Source organism: Calliphora vicina, chromosome 4 (assembly GCF_958450345.1).
Source record: "Calliphora vicina chromosome 4, idCalVici1.1, whole genome shotgun sequence".
Classification (NCBI taxonomy): Eukaryota; Metazoa; Arthropoda; class Insecta; order Diptera; family Calliphoridae; genus Calliphora; species Calliphora vicina.
This window is the reverse complement of record NC_088783.1, coordinates 114,432,796-114,451,404: the sequence shown is the minus strand read 5'-3', so window position 1 is coordinate 114,451,404 and position 18,609 is coordinate 114,432,796. Positions and strand designations below refer to the sequence as shown.

Here is an 18,609-nt window from a genome sequence, read left to right as displayed (position 1 = left end):
ATTTTCCCTGTTTTGGCCATCTGTTATTGTAGGCCCCTTCTTGCATCTATTATATCCCACAGTTTTAGGCCTTTAATTATTGAAATTACTTTTATATTCTATAATTTTTCATTTTATGTTTATTTTGGATTCTGCTACTTGAGGTTTCTACTATTAATTTCTCAAATTACTTTATTTTTCTATAAAATACTTTATTGTTATTAACTTTGGTGATTAAAACCATGTTAAGCTGTCTGGCCACATTTTTCAGTCTGGCTACTCTTTCAAAAATGTGGTGAATTAGCGGAGACACCTAAAACAGTGTGGCCAATATAAGAAAAAAACTAGCAACCCTAACTACAAATTTTTAGAGCTTTTCTTTGAATTTATGTAAATTTTTGAATTAATAAATTAAAAATAAATTTACCCTTGTGTTTATATACTACTTAAAACTTATATTTTTAATAAAACTTAACAATTTATTTTTGTTATTTATTTATCCTTGCCCAAAAATATTTTACAAACATTTTTTTTATATTGACCTCTAAGGTTTCAAAAACGTTTTGTAAACGATTTATCTTTAAATATATTTAAACTATGATTTTATGTTTAAAAAACCAAATATTTTATTATTATTTTACATTAAAATTTTCTTTTAACAAAAGAAATACATAATAAAATTTTAAAAATTAATAGCTTAAAGCTGAAATATTTAATGGTGTTGGCTTAATATTTAAGTTTTTATATATTTATTTATATTGAACATTAATATAAAAATAATAAATAAATAAATTATGTATTAAAATTTCTTTAAAAAAAAAATAAAAACAAAAAAGTATTTTTTATGCCGAAACCCGGGATCGAACCGGGGACCTTTAGATCTTCAGTCTAACGCTCTCCCAACTGAGCTATTTCGGCACATGTTGGTTTAGTAGCGGGTAAGCAAGCAGAGTGCCTGGTAACCTCTCTAGTTAGGAAACCATTAGACAATTTTAAAAGAACAGACAAACAATAAAACTGAAATATGAAGATTTTTTCTAAATCTTCCGTAAATTTTTCTAACAATCTGTAAGATCCTATAGAATTATATTTGAAAAACTTTCCTTAGTGGAAAGTTCGTTTCAAAAGCTCCTATCGTAGCTTAAGTCGTAGGACTTTATAAAGTATAAGCTCCAATCATAGCTTCAATCGTTGGTCTTAATAAGGTCTTCATATCCCGGCAATTCCCAGTGTCACCTACAGGTGACAAAGATTAACGGTAGTTTTAAACATAGAAACAGATATCACTGATAAATATTGATATTATTTATATACAGACAAGATCCTGTTTTATATCTGATTTTATTTTGGCAACGCTAGAATTTTATTAACTAGGGGATTTTTAAAAATCTTTAAGCAGTGTTTTTGATTTTAACATACTGGTGTGTGTCTTATGATAAATAAGTTGTGATAAAAATGCCAAACGGGTATGTATCACAATAATTTTTTTTAATAAATACTGCTAGATATTCAGGCTAACAATGTGAGCAAGTATTTTTAGAAAATTATTTTTTTTCTGCCCAGTGTCACCTATAGGTGACCCCGCTATAAAGTCGCAAATAGCTATATTTTTTTTTATTTTAAACTTATTTATAGTGTAACCTAGACGTATTTTTACTATTTTTAATAAAAACAAATTGTTTCTCCCTTTGGCGAGGGTATGGGAATTGCCGGGATATAGTCATTTATAAGCTCCAATCATAGGTCTTTAAATAGTCTTATATAAGCTCTAATCATAGCTTCAATCGTAGGTCTTATCGTTGCTTATCTTGGATCTTTTTCAAACGGTACAATTCTTCACGTTCCAATTCATTTATCATAAGCCTCTTAGAAAGTATTTTATAAACTCCAATCGTTGCTTAAATAGTGGATATAGCTAGTGGATAGGCTTCATTTATTTAGTATTTTATAACCCCAAGCGTAGTAGGTCTTTTTGTAGTTTTTCAATCGTTTCTGTTTCTTCGTTATTTTTATAAAAAAAAAAATAATAAAAAAGTTGAATGCCGAAACCCGGGATCGAACCGGGGACCTTTAGATCTTCAGTCTAACGCTCTCCCAACTGAGCTATTTCGGCTTATACATGGCTAATGGCAAAACTGCTACATGAGAAATGGCATCTTTAATAACATGATTTGTTGTGTGGTGAATTTGCTGAGAAGGTGAATTATCTTTGACAACACAACAAAACCGGTGTTGCCAGTCAGAAAAAGATAATAAAAACGCTAAACATAAATTTGACTGTTCTATGAAAATGTATGGACAATTTTACACAATAATGAATGAACTACTAAAAATAAATGACTATTGCAATATAACTAATTAAAAGTTAATAAAAAAAAGAAAATTAAGTTTTTGGAACTGATATAAACTTTTTTTTTAGGAATTATTAAATATGACTAATGATTTTTAAACTGTATTAAAACAGTTACTTTATTTCCTCTCATTTGTTTAATTTTGAACTAAATCTGTTTTTTTTTTTGTAAATTTTTTTTATTAACATTTATTTTATTAATTTATAATAAGCCTTAAAATTATAACAAACATTGGCTGAATATATTTATATGACATACTTGTTTATTTAGTCGTTTATTTTTTTTATATATTTATATTACAGTAATTTTTACTTAGTTAATGGAATTTTTTTGTATTACAACGAATAAAATTAAGAACATTTTTAAATTTTTTTTTAAAATAAATACTGTATTGATGTCTTTTTTGACAAGAAAATTATAAACAACCAAATCGAAAAGAAAACAAACAAAAAAATTAAAGAATAAAAGAGAAAAACAAAAACAAACGAACGTTCGAAATTTTATGTTTACAATTAAAATGTACTAGTAATTATTGTTGTTGTTGTTGCTAAATTAAGAATAAAAAGCTTCTCATTAATGTTATGCAGTTTAGAAGAGTACATCATCATCTCCTTCATCCAAAATGCTGGAGACTTGACGTACATCAACGCCTTTTTTCAATAGTTCAGCCTTTCTGGCATCGGATTTTTGACGAGCTTCACGTTTCTTATCTTGGATCTTTTTCAAACGGTAGAATTCTTCACGTTCCAATTCATCCAATTCGGAGATGATGTAAGCCAAAGTACGATCAATACGGGGAATGATAACTAAAGTAAAAATAAACATATAAATAAAAAAACTCAAATATAATTCCATTAATTCAATTTAACTCACCGTGTTCAATGGCGTTAACTCTTCTGTTGGTGATTTTGATTACCTCATCCAAAGTAACGAAAGAAGTCTGCAATGAAGCCAATTCTACCAAGAGTTTGACAGCACTTTGGTAATTTTTCTTCAATTTAGCCAATTGTTGACCACCACGAGCCAAACCGGCTAATTCATAGGTATCAGAACCATCCTGATATGATTCGAATACAGGTAAAGTTACACCAGCCACATTGTCTTTCTTGGTGCGAATCTTGATTTGAGCCTTGGTGACGTTTTGTAAAACCACTTGATTGAAATCACCGGTGGTGAATTTAGCTTCAGCCAAGGAGAAGGCAGCCTCTTTCATAACTTCGCCCATAAGAGTTTTGGTCTACAATTAAAAATAATAAAGTTTTATAACTTATACATACAAACACCCGTGACATTGTTATTACTACCCCCACCACCCCCTCTTAATTTTCATTGCAACTCCACAAACACACTCAACACTTACCTCAATAATTTTGCCCAAAATCATACGGAAACGCATTTGCAAGGCATCAGCTTTCTTCTTTAGCAAACCATGACCCTTTTGAGCACCAGCCAGACGAGCCTTCATTAACATTTGAGCACTGCATCATAGCAAAAATAAACAAATATATTTCAATTCCTAATGTTCATGTTTTTTCCTTTATCAACTACCAATTAATTTTTGTTAAAATTTTATATATATTTCCCCAAAAAACTTACCCTCTGGAGGGGAAAATTGGTAATCTATCCTTGCCCGACATTTTGTTTAATTTTTTTTAGAAATTTCCTTAAAAAATCTATAAATTTTTTGCCTGAAAAAGTTCTTTTTTCCTTTTACACGCAAAAAATTGGCTGCGTACGAAGAAAATCTGTAAAATGTACAGGGTCAGCTGACAATTGTCTTGTGACAAGTGTCAAATTGACTATTGACAATGAAATAGTATGCTAGAGTTGTATTTTTTGGTACTTTTTAAAAGGGGTTGCTAAAATTAGTATCAATAATAAGTAAATTTTAAAAATTATTAAATTAAATAAAAATTTGAAATAACATGAAATATGTTATATTAAAATAGAATTATTGTTTGAATTAATATTTTTATTTATTTTAAGTTTATACTTTATTTATTAAAGTTAGTATGTATATAAAAATTAATGTGTCTGTCTATTTGTTTGTAAATAGGACCGATCCTCTTGAAATTTTTACTATATGTTCTTCTATATCTGGAAGTATATTGAAATTTCAAGTGGGCATGGCACCTACCACACAAAATAGATATTATGGAATATCTATTGAACTACAATTATGAAATCCACAAAACTTCGCGGGATTTACTTTGGTACCATTGTGGGCAGTTTGGCTGAAAATCGGTGGAATTCAATAAATGGGCGTGGTACCACCCATACAAAGTAAATAGTTATTTTCGAACATCTGGAGAACTATAATTACGAGTCTTCAAACTTTTTACGAATCAATCAGCCGAATTATGAAAAAAAAAAATTCCCCGGGAGTTTTTTCCCTTTTTGTTTTTTATACCCTTCACCTTCGTGAGAAGGGTATATATAAGTTTGTTATTCCGTTTTATAATTTCTACATTTTTCATTTCCGACCCTATAAAGTATATAGTATATTCTGGATCCTTATAGATAGCGGAGTCTATTAAGCCATGTCCGTCAATCAATTTTCTGAAGACCCCAGATATCTTCGGGATCCAAATCTTCAATAATTCTTTCAGACATGCTTTCGAGAAGTTTGCTATTTAAAATCAGCAAAATCGATCCACAAATGGCTGAGATATGAGGAAAAAACAGGGACAACCTCGATTTTTGGCCTATATCTGGATTACTAAGTCATTAATATAAACAATAAGGATATCTAATGATAGATATTTCAAAGACTTTTGTAACGACGTATATAAGACCATAGTAAGTTGGACCTACAATGGGTCAAAATCGGAAAAAATATTTTTTAACCCTATTTTTTTTTTCACCAAAAGTTTTTTTTCACTAAATATTAAAAAAAAAAATAAATTTTTTAAAAAAAAAAAATTAGTGAAGGGTATATAAGATTCGGCACAGCCGAATATAGCTCTCTTACTTGTTTAGCATAGAATTTGAATAGGAGAAAACTCCCGGGGAATTTTTTTTTCATAATTGGGCTGAATTTCTTATTACTACCTGAAGTTTAACCAAAAATGTGAGGGATCGGAATAGGGGTGAGTCACCAAGTAAATATGTATTTCTAAATATCTTTCGAGCTTTAGATTTTGAATCACGGATTCTGCTAAATATTAATATTAATCAAAATCTTAGAACTCAATTCTTTTAAATCTTAATTTACCATTTTGTTTAGTATATGTTGAAAACCAAAAATGTCCTTATGATTCTATTTGTTATACCTATAAAGATTTTGTGCTCTAGAAATTGATTTTCAAAAACACAAAAATCCTTCAACTTACTCTTCCAAAAACAATATTAAACTCGTACACAAAAATATATAGACGAACGACCATATTAATAAAATCTCATTAAACACATACCTAAAAAAAATAAGAAATGTTATATACATACATAATAACAATCAAAACATTTTAATAAAGACGAACATAAATAAATAAAATAATAATAATGAAGTTAACAGGAATGTTATACATATGTATGTATATACAGGCATATGCATGTATAACAGTATAAAGCGTATGAGGAAGAGAGAGAGGGATGTGGTAAACACAGAGTTGATTGTCTGGCTAACTGTAATTTATGGCAAATAAAATATAAAGCATACGCACTGTTGACTTGTAGGGAAAAACAGTTAACTAAACAATAACAACAGAGTGAAAGAAAGGAAAGTAAACAGAAACAGGAATGTTATGTATATAAAGTGTGTGTAATATTTAAAATTCTACTGTAAAACACTTAAAGGAGGCTTGGTTGTTTGGCTGGAGGTTATATAGAAAAATGCTAGTATGTTTAGAGTAGTTGTGGGTATATATACAGATACTATTATGTATACATACATATATACCAATTTTATTTAAAAAAACATGGTTTTTTTATATTATATGAAAGCAACAGTTGTCTTTAACAGGTCATGTATTGAACCAAGGGAAACAAATGAAATTGAAAGGGAAATGACTTTTAAACAGCATGTCATTTTCATTTTTTTCATGATGTTTTAAGCTGTTTAGCATTAACTTCAAGGTTAGGTCTTAAATTGAAATTTATATGTGAATATATAAAAGAAAACATTTATTTATATAAACATTTTTTTTTAATTTAATTGAAATTCAAAAATGATAAACCATTATTATTTTTCTTAATCCCATTATGTTTTAACCTAAAGTTAAACTGACATTTTTCATACAAAAACTATTTTTACCAACAGGGTAACTATAAGTTAACACACCATACTTTGTGTTAATCGGGTTTACAAGTTGAATGAATTTCACTTCATTTTTAAATTTTGTTTTATTAAATTTTAAAAAAATGGAAAATGTGTTTGAAAAAAAAAATCCCTTTGTTTATTATTATTGTTACGAAGTAGGTTAACACAATTTTTTTGTTGCTGCAATTAAACCTTACCAACAACAATGTAAAACACTTGACACTTAAAAAAGAGCACTTCAGAAATCCATTTGAAATATGAAATGTATGATAGAATTAAGCAGCTTCTTCCCCCCTCCCCCGTTTAAATTATACCCTTACGTTCTATTTAATAATGGAGTTTTATTGCTGTTGTTGTAAAAATTCCTACAACAGCCTTAACAAAAACAATACTATGCCATAAACTACAACAAATTGAAAAGTCAACTGGAGAAGTACAAACAACAAAAAAATCACTTTATCAAATTCTCACAATACCATAATGATGCGCCTCCCCCTCTTCATTTAGGCACTCTACCATACACATACTCTCACATACATACATATCACTCTGTCAGGCTGTCAGTTTGTCAGACCAATTTTTCATTATCCTCTTAGGAAATCTAGATAGAAAAAATGGAATATAGATATCTACATAAATCAAGCATTTAGGGCTGATAAAGTTCTATTCCGGTAGCACATTTGTATGGAGGCTAGGTGAAATAATGGACCGAAGAATTTCCATTCTCAAATTAAATCGACCCAGAAACAGATTGGACTATAGCGGATATATTGATGTATCAATCATGTATGAAAGTTAGTTAGGGGGATACGAAGTGTTGATTTCAACCAACTGATGGACAGGGAGGTAAAAATACCTTGACGAAGGTAAAACTCAACTCAGGCAACATGGTCGACGGCGTACAAATTCCGACACCCGAAAATCTTGGGTGTCACTTTTGAAAGCCTTTTTACCAATCACGCATAAAAAGCGAAATAGCAACAAGGGACAAAGAAACCTTGCTAGCAACCTAAAAGACGTTTGGCCGGTCAGTGGTTAACTATGCTACTACAGTGTGGTCGCCTTCGTTATGTGATACTCAGTGGAGAAGTAATCAAAGCTGTCAAAATGCAGGCTTAATGTCCGTCACATGCTGCCTCCAAATTACCTCCGACACCTTTATGAGGAAACTAAGGTTCTACCGGTCAAGGAACAGTTCCTTCTAGGATTTCACCGGACTTCAACATCACACAGTTGGAGTCTCCCCCGTTGCATGACAGACATGACCTAAGAAAATACGAGGAGAGCATACAGATGTATGTGCAGGATCCAATAGATCGCAGCTCGTATAGGACAGATTTGAACGACATTCATACAGATGCCATCAATTCCGCGATAGCAGGATATATATACTTTATGGGGTCGCAAATGAAAAATGTGGAAATTACAAACGGAATGACAAACTTATACATATATACCCTTGCCACTCATGGTGAAGGGTATAAAAATCTGACAAATCGGTCCAGTCGTTCTCAAGTGATGACATTACATACATGGACCATTTAATTTGTATATATATATTTAGCTTTGAATATTTCCTACTGGCTACAATTGCTGGCACATGCTCAACAGAATTTATTATTCGTATAAAGTAGGAAAAACAATACAGCCAGCAGCCACCAGCCAGTATCAAAAGAATCTCTATGATAAAGAATTTTCAATATAGTACTTTTCATTTCATTTGGTTTAGTGTACTAACAAAATTCAAACGAAACGGTTGGATAAAACCAAAGTTCATAAGAAAAAGAAATTAAAGAAAATAATATTAATAAATTAATTCTTAAAAAAAAACTATAAAAATTAATTTAAACAAAAATAAACAAAGTAAGAATTAATTAAAAAATCATTAAAAAAAACTTATTTTTCAATTTGTAATTTGCTTTTTGCCTTAAAAGTTTCTTAAATTAAATTTAAGTTTTTGTAATTGTGCTTCAACTCTCTTAACCACCCACCCATCCATCATCATCATCATCTTTAACATCAACTCATCCTTATTTTATTACTTGTACATACAAATATAATGTATAATGTTATAGAAAAGCTTTAAAAACCATTTTAAGTGTAATTGGTTATAAAGTGAAGATTGTGTTATTAAGATTTAAGTACTATGATAAAATTACTAAAGCAATATGGACTTTATGCAAAGCTCTTAAGTCCTACAGGTGGTTAATTGGTAAGGTAGTTAAGGTAACCAAAGGATAAAGTATATTACAATTGAATTTAAATATTATTTGAATAAACAACACTAAAATTGAAATTTAAAAGAAACAATTGTAAAATAGTAGTATAATTGGTAAATAAAACATTTGATATGATATTTTAATATTATTTAATAAAAAAAATCTTTTCTTATTTCAAAATATGCAGGTTAGATTTGAAATTTCTTTAAAAATTCGAACTCTACGTTTTTAAAAAACTTTTAGCTCAATCAATTTTATTACAAGGTTGGCTACCGATTCGAAACTGTTAGAAGGTAACAGTTAAAGGTGAAAATCGTTCGATTTAAAAATTATTTCATGAATTTCGTTCGAATTCAAGAATAATTTTTGAACCAATGTCTTATTATTTACTAGCAAAATCAAGCCCTGACGGCATATAATTAATAATTAAAGAAAATTAAGAAAGACATTTGATACAAACAAATTTAAAAGTATTCTAGCGTAAAGTCAATTATCCCTTAAGTGCCTCTAAGTAAACTAGAGTGTAGTCACTTTAAACTTTAATTCGTACATTTTGGTTTTAAATAAATTGTGTTGTTATAATTCTCATACCGTTTATTTTATTTTATACTGACATCCCATGTAACCTAGCATGAAGACAACGTTTAAACGTTTATTTTGTTTTGTACAATACTTTAGAAAGTAGTTATTTTACCCAAGAGAAATCTGTTGTAGAGTTGTCGGAGGCAGGTTTGTTTACAAGCAACCGGTTATTGGACTGTCTATGAGATGTCTTTTTAACGACTATTCTGTAGCTGATCAAGTAACCAATTAGGTAACTGACTCTATGTAACCAGTCAAACAATCTCATTGTAATCAAAAAGGATAAATTGACCACCTGCTTATTACACGCACATGTTAAAATAACTAGTCACGTAACTAGTTGTCACCCTAAGTGATCATGTAAAATCACTAGTTCGGGACAGTGTCCTAGAACTTACTTATCTAATTGGAACCCTTTACAGATAGATTCTTTTCAAAATATTATACAATTTATTTAAGAATTTTGTTTGAAATATCATAATTTAATAAACCTTTTTTAAAGCCTAATCTATACTTAATAAAATAACCAATCTATTACTTAAGCTAATTGTTAAATGTCATTTTTGATTTTCCAAAATTGTTTAACATTATGTATGGAAATATTTATACAATTCTCCCCTAAATATGTTGCCCGTATTAGACTCTTTATAGTACATATTCGTTTTAAATACATTTTAACATTTAATAAAATCAATTAACAAAGTTGTTTCTGTTAAACCAATTACCCCCAGCATCCATTCATATTATCATTTACATTTTCATTAGCCAGTTTTTCCAAGTGGTGGCTGCCGACCAACCGAACGACCGCTTTAATTAATTGAGAATTATTGCTTTAATGCCAAAATACAATTAACGATTTGTTTGTAAACAAGTGATTAAGGAAAATAAACCAAGAGACACAAGAGAGATAGAGAGAGAGAACAAAGGAAACATAAACAAAACAAAAAAATTATAGAAATTTATTAATTAGTTGGTGAATTGAAAAATTTAAATGATTAAAAATGGAGGGAAAAAGCAAGCTTATTAGTTTGTAAAATAATTACATTTTAGGGATAATAAGGCACAGTTTTTCAGACCTACATAGTAGGTATATTTTGAATCATTTAGAATATGATTCTAATGGTTTATATAGCATGCTCATAATATTGAAAATAGATTTTAAGCTAATATAATTATGTGACAAATTATGACCTAGTATTCAGTAAATTAAATTTATTTTTCCGTTTTCAAATACTTTTGTGCTAATACCTTCAACTTAAGAATTCTACTAAAACATTTCCCTTGATTTCTGAACAGAAAATGCCTACACTAACCTATAAATTTTATTAGTGTTAATAAATCTTGTTATACGGAGCTTGGTCATAATATTTGTTACTTAAGTTGTTATAAGATCTGTAATTCTTTAAAATTGTTATAAAGAGGTGTCATTAAACATTTCTGGGAGGCATTATGCCTTTGAAGACTGCATTGTCCTTACCCGTAAAATGCTCTTTCAAATCCACATATACTTGCATTAAATAAACTTGTTTAAATTATTTGTCATTTTGTGTCGATCTATTTGTTCTTATTGTATTCCGACTAATCTAGTAAAATAGATAAGTATTTTTATAGTTTTTAAAATTAAATTTATTTCATTATTAATTCCAATAAAAATTGTAAATGACGCTGTTCTTCTTTTTATGTGGGTGTACAGTAAAATGACACCCAAATCAATTTTTGTTTACGTCTGTCAACTTTTATTAGAGTGTTGCCAACATGAGGACTTTGGATTAGTTGCCAAACATGAAGCTAACGGAAATTATTTTAATTAAAATGAATTAAATTTATGATTTAAATTTAGTTGACTGGTAGTAATTACTGTTATTTAGTAAACAAAAATGTAAAAAAAATAAGTAATACAATAATCGGTTTTGAAACTAGTTTTAATTAAAACAGTATATAATGTCTAATACTTTTTAATTTCGATAAAAACTGTATTTTAACAGCAAACATAATGGAGTACAAATTAATAACCGAAGATCGTTACGACGATGTTATACGTCATTTGAGAGACAACTTTTTCGCCGATGAACCTCTCAACAAAGCTGCTGGCCTATGTCGTCGTGGCATGGGACACAGAGACTTGGAGCATCATAGCCTGGAGACCTTAGAGGATAATTTAAGTTTAATGGCAGTAAATGAAAACAATGAGGTATATTTGCTTTAAAACAATTATACTCTAGTAGATTTCTTTTAAACTCTCTAACTTTACAGATAGCTGGTGTCATTTTAAATGGTATTTTACATCCGGGTGATATAGAAAGTTGCCAAAAGAAATTGGAACTAAATGATGATGAAAAATTTAAAAAAATATTCAAACTTTTATATTCATTAAATTTGAAAGAGAATATCTTTAAACATTTTCATGTAGATAAGGCGTTTGATGTACGCATCTTGTCGGTGGATAGTTTGTATAGAGGCCAGGGCATAGCCAAGGAATTGGTTAAACATAGTGAGGCTATAGCCAAAGAATATGAATTTAAGGTGTTTAAATTTTGTTTTTTTTTATTAAAAATAATAAATTTTAAATTATATTTAATTATTACAGCTAATGAAAGCCGATGCCACTGGCATATTTTCCCAAAAGATCTTAAAATCTAGTGGTTTCGAGGTATTACTGGAGCAGTACTATAACAAACATGTGGATGAATTTGGCCAGCCTATATTAAAAGTTGAAGCTCCTCATATTAAATTGCAATTGCTTTATAAGCTATTAAATTAAATTTTTAGTTAGTTTTTAAATCAGTTTCTATTTTCAAAATGAAAATAGAGCTTGGTTTTTTTTAATAAAAGTTCCAAAGTTAATGTTACTATTTTATATACCAAAAGAAAGCGTAAAATTAATATATTAAAATTAAAATAAATTAAAAATAACCCAGTCCATATAAATCATATAGTTTGTGCTAGATTTAAGACAATAATTTAAACAATAAAGGGGTATATACAGAAAATGATTTTAATTTAAACCATTTATTTATATACTAATTATATTTTGTTATAATGTAACAAACAAATACCCAAATATTATGCAATCAAAAAACTAAGTATATACATAGTATTAAACAGTATTATTATTATATTTATATATATAAATGTGTGTTATAATTTTAAAATAAAATTTTATATGTGTTTTAAGTAATAAAATTTTAAAATAACTAAATAAAGTAATCAAAATACATAATAACTGTTAGTAAAACAAAAAGAAGTTTTATTTTATTAATAAAAAACTGGAAAATAATTTAGATATAAAAATTATTAGTAGAAAAATTATTGAATCAACCTGTTACCAACATTTGTAAATGTAAAAATTTAAATAATTGTGTGTTTTAACTACCATTTTAAATCACATTTTACTCTCAGTGTTGTTATTATTCTACTTTTTGACTTATCTCTACCCCTACACGTTACCATTTCCTGGTGAATCATCAATTCTGAGAAAAAGCAGAATTTAGTATACAGCTGTTGTTTTGTTTACAATAAATTTTCCAATAATTTATAAAATATTCCACAAATTTCATAAATTTTAACAAAAATATGACCACAAACCAGGTAAACAAAATGAAATTATTATTTTTCGTATTTATACTAATAGTTGTATTTAAAAGTCTGAGTTGCAGACCAATAAAAGGCCGGGTAAAGTCATTACCACCCAAGAAAAGTTGGCAATTTTAAAAGAACTACAGACTGGAACTCCGAGACGCGAAGTGGAGCAAATGTTCAACTGTTCCCAATCCACCATATCTCGAGTGCTCTTATTTAAGGACACCCTGCAGCTGGAGACGCAGGGAAATGCCACTAACAAACGAGAGAGTACGATAAATTATAAAGAATTAGATCAGGCTTTGACGCTATGGGCTAGGGAAATGGAAATGTCTAATGTGATGATTACAGCCGATATGGCTAAACAAAAAGTTGAAGAGTTACTACGAGCCATGGGTTACGACCAGAAACCCTCCACAGCTTGGCTGTACAAATGGAAAGCAAGAGAAAATATACAATTTGGCAAAAAGACGAAAGGACCGGAGGAAATTTTAAAGGAATTCCTGGATAAAAGAGAAAACTGGCATGATAAGGAATTAGCGGAAGAAAAAAACACACAAAATGAAAGTATACAAGACAATTTAGAGGATTCCCAAAATAAATCACGCACGAAACGTGAATATACAAAAAGGCTGCCTATAATGGATGCTTCTGGTGTGATTTACAGAAGTAGAAAAGAAAAAACGTTTTTAACACTGCTGCAAAAATTGGAAATCTTACAGCGACTAAAAAATGGCGAACGTCGGTCTGATATGATAATCGAGTATAAACTTAGCCAATCTGCCATGTCACAAATTGTAACAGACGAGGAAAAGATATTAAAACTAGCAGCCGGCGGACAAAATTTACAAATGAAACGCATAAGAGGAGGCATATTCAAGGGAGGCGAAGCTGAGCTAAATGCTTGGGTGCGAGAGAAAATGGAAAAGGGTGAAAGCCTTACTCGAACACAAATAAAAAATCGAGCCAAGGAAATAGCCGAACGTTTGAAAATTGACTTTAAGGCATCCACGGGTTGGCTGGAGAAATGGAAGGCCAGAATGAATATGGATTTCAATGTAAATCAAATATTGGAACGAAAAATACCCAACTATCTGACAACGGAAAAAGAGTTTGAAAATGGCCTGGAACAATGCGAACAACCTGATATTGTGATGGATCAACACAGCGATAATGGGGATTATCTACAGCAACACATAAAAGAAGAGAATGATGATTATGACGAAGACATGGAAACCCAGGATGAGTTTTGTTCTGACGATATGTATGAGGCGGATGTTAAGCCCGAATTGTTAACACCTCAAGAATTTTACTTACAAACTATTAAGGCTAATAGTCATAATTCACAAGAATCTAACGAAGCAACAACAGAACAGCGGCAGGAAGCTGTAGAAGAACCGGACATTAAACCTTTTATTGGCACTCCACCGCATCTAGGACAAAGCGAAGCTACAGCACCGTCATTAGAAATTTTGCATGAACAAGTGCTGCAATGGTTAAATCGTTATAATATACCTCCCCTAGCAGCATCAGAGCTATTAGACATTTTACAACCCCACCTTAATACGGTTACCAGTACCTCTCCCCAGCCAGTGCAGCAAAACCAGGAATATTTTTAAGTATTATTTTATATTAATATCTCAAGAGCATCTCTAGAACACATAATTTAACAAAAAATGTTAGGAAAATTCATGAAAATTACAATTTCAAGTATTTTTAATTAAATAATGGAACTTTTTGAATGGTACATTTGTTACCATATTTAGAATCCAAACATATTTAAATTTTGTTAGGGTAAAATTTGTTAGTATTTTATTTCATTAAGAAAAATCAAGATTTTGTATATTTTAGAGGTGCTCATTTCGTTATAATTTTTATTTTCCATAAGTTAGAATTTTTCATTATATTTCTTATTTATTTAGTTTAATTTTTTATTTAAGCTTAACAAAATAAATATACACAAACATATATAAACTCTATTAACATTTTAATTCCTTGGCTGTATCGTGGGAGCCTTCGGTAATCATTTGTAGTTCAGCCTTCTCACGTTCTGGCTTGACCACTGTGTAATAACGATAGCCTCTCATGCCCAGCAGGAAAGTGCCATATAAAGTGACTGCTAAACAGGAGTAGACAGCACCACGGTGAAGTTTATCCAGCAATGTATTGCCTCCCAGACGTTTCTTTTGCATTTTGTTTAAATTTTAAGCAGCAAATTAGTATAAATTTACTTTTTGTTAAATAACGTTTTGTATGCCGTGTTTTTCCAAAAAATATATTGACAGCTGATTAGCTTGTTTTTCTTTTTTTGGCATTCACAGGGAATTGTAAGCCATAAAAATAAATGTTTCATATTTAAACGTTCCCCGTGAAAATATAAAAAAAAGTCTACAATTTTAATAAAATTAACTCAAAAATAAGTATTTTTATTTAAAAAAATTTAATTTTATTGTGATATTTATTAATTTCCTTCTATAATTCCCTTTATTTTGTTAGTTAAATCAATGTTTCTTTTATGTTGCCTCTTTTAGGTGGCATCACTTTGTTTTGTTACTGTTCCATTCCGCTTTGTTCTAAATTTTGACGTTTCTCTTGTGTGCTTCTTCTTGCTGTTATTAATTTCTCTGTGATTTTCTTTCTTTTGCAAGTTTGCCTAGAAATTTTTTGCAACGCCACGCAATGTCAGGACTTAATTTAACCGTAAAAGTGCATCCCGTTGTGCTATTCCAAGTGGTAGATGCCTACGAAAGACGTAATGCCGATTCCCACCGTGTTATTGGCACTTTATTGGGTAAGTAAATACAAAATATAGCTGATTTTTGTGTACCCCTTGAAAACACGCTTTTTTTCTATTGTTTTTGTACAGGCTCCGTTGACAAGGGTGTTGTTGAAGTCACCAATTGTTTTTGTGTACCCCATAAAGAACATGATGATCAAGTTGAAGCTGAATTAAGTTATGCCTTGGACTTGTACGATTTGAATCGCAAAGTAAATCCTAATGAAAATGTTGTTGGTAGGTTCCTCATAAAAAAAATTTAAACATAACCTCAAATTTTTAATATAACAATTTTAAATTTGTATATTAGGTTGGTGGGCCACTGGCAATGAAGTAACCAATCACAGCTCGGTTATCCATGAATACTATGCCCGTGAATGCAACAATCCCGTGCACTTGACCGTAGACACCTCTTTGCAGGGCGGTCGTATGGGCTTGAAAGCCTACGTTTGCATACCCTTAGGTGTACCCGGTGGCAAAACTGGTTGCATGTTCACCCCCATACCCGTGGAAATGACTTGCTACGAACCCGAAACCGTTGGCATTAAACTTTTACAAAAGACCGTTGGTGTGTCTGCCCCCGAACGTCCAAAAACCGTTTCTCCCATGTTGGATTTGGCTCAAATATCCGAAGCTTCCACCAAATTGCAGTCTCTCTTGGATTTGATCCTTAAATACGTTGAAGATGTTATTGCTCACAAACAGACGCCCGATAATGCTGTTGGCCGCCAACTTTTGGATCTTATCCATTCAGTACCACATATGTCGCATGAACAATTCACTCAAATGTTTAATGCCAACGTACGTGATCTGTTGATGGTCATCACTTTGTCCAACTTGATTAAAACACAATTACAATTGAATGAGAAATTAACTTATTTGCCTACTAACTAAGTTTTAAGACGATTTTTTTATAGCATTTTTTTTCATAATTTAATTGTAAATTTGTTTTGTGTTTGTAAGACAAAAAAAAAATAATAAAACCAATTAAGAAGTTTAAGAGGAAGAAGAAGGAGGAGTGTTAGGAGAAGTGGATTTTTGTAACCAATTGTAAAAGAGAAAAATTGAGATAATGTTTTATTTTAATAAAAAAAAGAAGTTTATCAGACTTTCAACCACTTCACCGAATGAAAATTGCTTTTTTTTTTTATTTTCAAAATCACAAATTTAATTACAACTTAATGTGGAGATTTTTTCATAATAATTCTACCACTTGCTTTATCAATAGTTTTAACTTAAATTTCATTTAAAAATTCCATATTTTTGAAAAAGTTTAAAGACATTATAAAAACATTTTAACAATAATTAAATTTTTTCTGCTTAAATTGTTCCAAAAGATATTTTCAAAAAATTTCATAAACAAATTTTCATAAAAAACTTGAAAATGTTCAAAAAAGGGGAAATGTCATTATCGAAATTTTAATATTTTGTCAACAATTTAGAAACGAAATGTTTCATAACGCTTTTATAGTTTTATGGAAAACATAACATTTTTGAAATTTATTTTGAAAGGTCAAAGGTCATATTTTTGAAAACAAGAAATTTTCACAAAATTATAAGCACAAATGCTTTCTAATTATTTTTAAAATTAATTCTATATAAAAAATTCCCATAAAAATGCTTAATTTCAAAAAAGGTCAAAGGTCATTATAAAACCGTTTATATTTTAAGGAAAAATTTTTAACAATTATTAAAATTTTTCTGCTTAAATTGTTCTAAAAGATATTTTCTAAAGATTTCATATAAAAATTTTCATAAGAAACATGAAAATATTTAAAATTTTCAAAAAAGGTCAAAGGTCATATTTAAAATTTTAAAATTTTGTTAAAATTTTTAAAGCAAAATGTTGCATAACGTGTAGAACTAGAACATTTTTATGGAAATCATAATATTCTTGAAATTTATTTTGAAGGGTCAAAGGTCATATTTTTGAAAACAAGAAATTTTGACAAAATTTTATGCTCAAATGATTTATAATTATTTTTAAAATTAATTCCATATAAAAAATTCACATAAAAATATTAAAAAGAAGTCAAAGGTCATTGAAAAAAATTATTAAATTTTCAGCCCTAATTAGTGATTAAGAGATTTTCAAATGATTTCGTATACAAATTTTCATAAAAAGATTAAAACGTAAAGAACATGGTTCTGCGCTAAATTTTCATTATTCCCCGATAATATTTAGCAATTTCTTTAAAAAGTTCAAGGGTCATATTTTTTAATTTAATATTATCACACAAATTTTGGCTGAAATGATATCCTACATTAATAGAAAATAATAAAAATTTCATAATTTTTAATAAAATTTAAAATATAGACATAGAAAAGTAACAATCTACTATTATCAATAGAACATAATAAAAATTCCTTAATTTTTAATAAAAATATGAATAATTGTCACGAAACAAATTTATTTTGTATTTCAAAAATCATTAAATTTATCGATTTTCTATAAAAAATCATTTGGCAACCTAATCTCAACTCTCTTTTTGTTTTTATTTAAAAAGGACGCCATTTTAAAGTTTGTTGCTCTTTTGCACAAAGTGAAGTTTTTGTCTTAAGTCTTAATTGTTTACATTTTACAAGAAAGCCATTTTTAAGGTTTGTGGCTAAAGTCTTTTGTTTTTGTTAGCTAATTTTAAGAAATGACTCAATTAAAGAGCATTTCCTGGTTTACATATAAAAGAATGAAATTTTTTAAGTTAAGGTTTAAATTTTATGTTTTTTTTATATTTATATTTAATAGTTGGGTTTATTTTAAAAGGAAACAGTGTAAATGAATCATTTTTATTGATTTACCATATAAAATTTATGTTTAATATCTTGTTATGAGAACTTTTAGACAAATTTCAATTATTTTTTTTT

General features: G+C 29.2%; 5 protein-coding genes and 2 non-coding genes across 7 annotated transcripts; 3 read left to right on the top strand and 4 right to left on the bottom strand.

Annotated features, from left to right (window-relative positions):
- Window positions 1-824: 824 nt before the first annotated feature.
- Window positions 825-897, bottom strand: TRNAF-GAA (transfer RNA phenylalanine (anticodon GAA)). Its single transcript has one exon. It is a non-coding gene; the product is annotated as a tRNA-Phe (tRNA).
- Window positions 898-2,019: 1,122 nt separating this feature from the next.
- Window positions 2,020-2,092, bottom strand: TRNAF-GAA (transfer RNA phenylalanine (anticodon GAA)). Its single transcript has one exon. It is a non-coding gene; the product is annotated as a tRNA-Phe (tRNA).
- Window positions 2,093-2,486: 394 nt separating this feature from the next.
- LOC135957795 (V-type proton ATPase subunit D 1) lies at window positions 2,487-4,112 on the bottom strand. Its single transcript, XM_065508601.1, has 4 exons — window positions 3,927-4,112; window positions 3,691-3,808; window positions 3,204-3,567; window positions 2,487-3,136 (listed from the first exon to the last, which is right to left on the bottom strand). The coding sequence occupies exons 1-4, from the start codon at window positions 3,965-3,967 to the stop codon at window positions 2,919-2,921; spliced, it is 741 nt and encodes a 246-aa protein (XP_065364673.1). The 5' UTR covers window positions 3,968-4,112; the 3' UTR covers window positions 2,487-2,918.
- Window positions 4,113-11,380: 7,268 nt separating this feature from the next.
- AANATL7 (Arylalkylamine N-acetyltransferase-like 7) lies at window positions 11,381-12,371 on the top strand. Its single transcript, XM_065508982.1, has 3 exons — window positions 11,381-11,580; window positions 11,643-11,912; window positions 11,977-12,371. The coding sequence occupies exons 1-3, from the start codon at window positions 11,383-11,385 to the stop codon at window positions 12,148-12,150; spliced, it is 642 nt and encodes a 213-aa protein (XP_065365054.1). The 5' UTR covers window positions 11,381-11,382; the 3' UTR covers window positions 12,151-12,371.
- A 498-nt stretch (window positions 12,372-12,869) lies between these two features.
- Window positions 12,870-14,942, top strand: LOC135956985 (uncharacterized). The gene is made up of 2 exons (XM_065507626.1): window positions 12,870-12,977; window positions 13,034-14,942. Exons 1-2 carry the CDS (start codon window positions 12,963-12,965, stop codon window positions 14,585-14,587), a joined length of 1,569 nt encoding a protein of 522 aa, XP_065363698.1. The 5' UTR covers window positions 12,870-12,962; the 3' UTR covers window positions 14,588-14,942.
- Window positions 14,863-15,239, bottom strand: LOC135956986 (uncharacterized). The gene has a single exon (XM_065507627.1). It carries the CDS (start codon window positions 15,158-15,160, stop codon window positions 14,948-14,950), a length of 213 nt encoding a protein of 70 aa, XP_065363699.1. The 5' UTR covers window positions 15,161-15,239; the 3' UTR covers window positions 14,863-14,947.
- A 354-nt stretch (window positions 15,240-15,593) lies between these two features.
- On the top strand, window positions 15,594-16,878 carry eIF3f1 (eukaryotic translation initiation factor 3 subunit f1). Its single transcript, XM_065508130.1, has 3 exons — window positions 15,594-15,759; window positions 15,835-15,981; window positions 16,055-16,878. Exons 1-3 carry the CDS (start codon window positions 15,648-15,650, stop codon window positions 16,636-16,638), a joined length of 843 nt encoding a protein of 280 aa, XP_065364202.1. The 5' UTR covers window positions 15,594-15,647; the 3' UTR covers window positions 16,639-16,878.
- The last annotated feature ends 1,731 nt before the right edge of the window (window positions 16,879-18,609 follow it).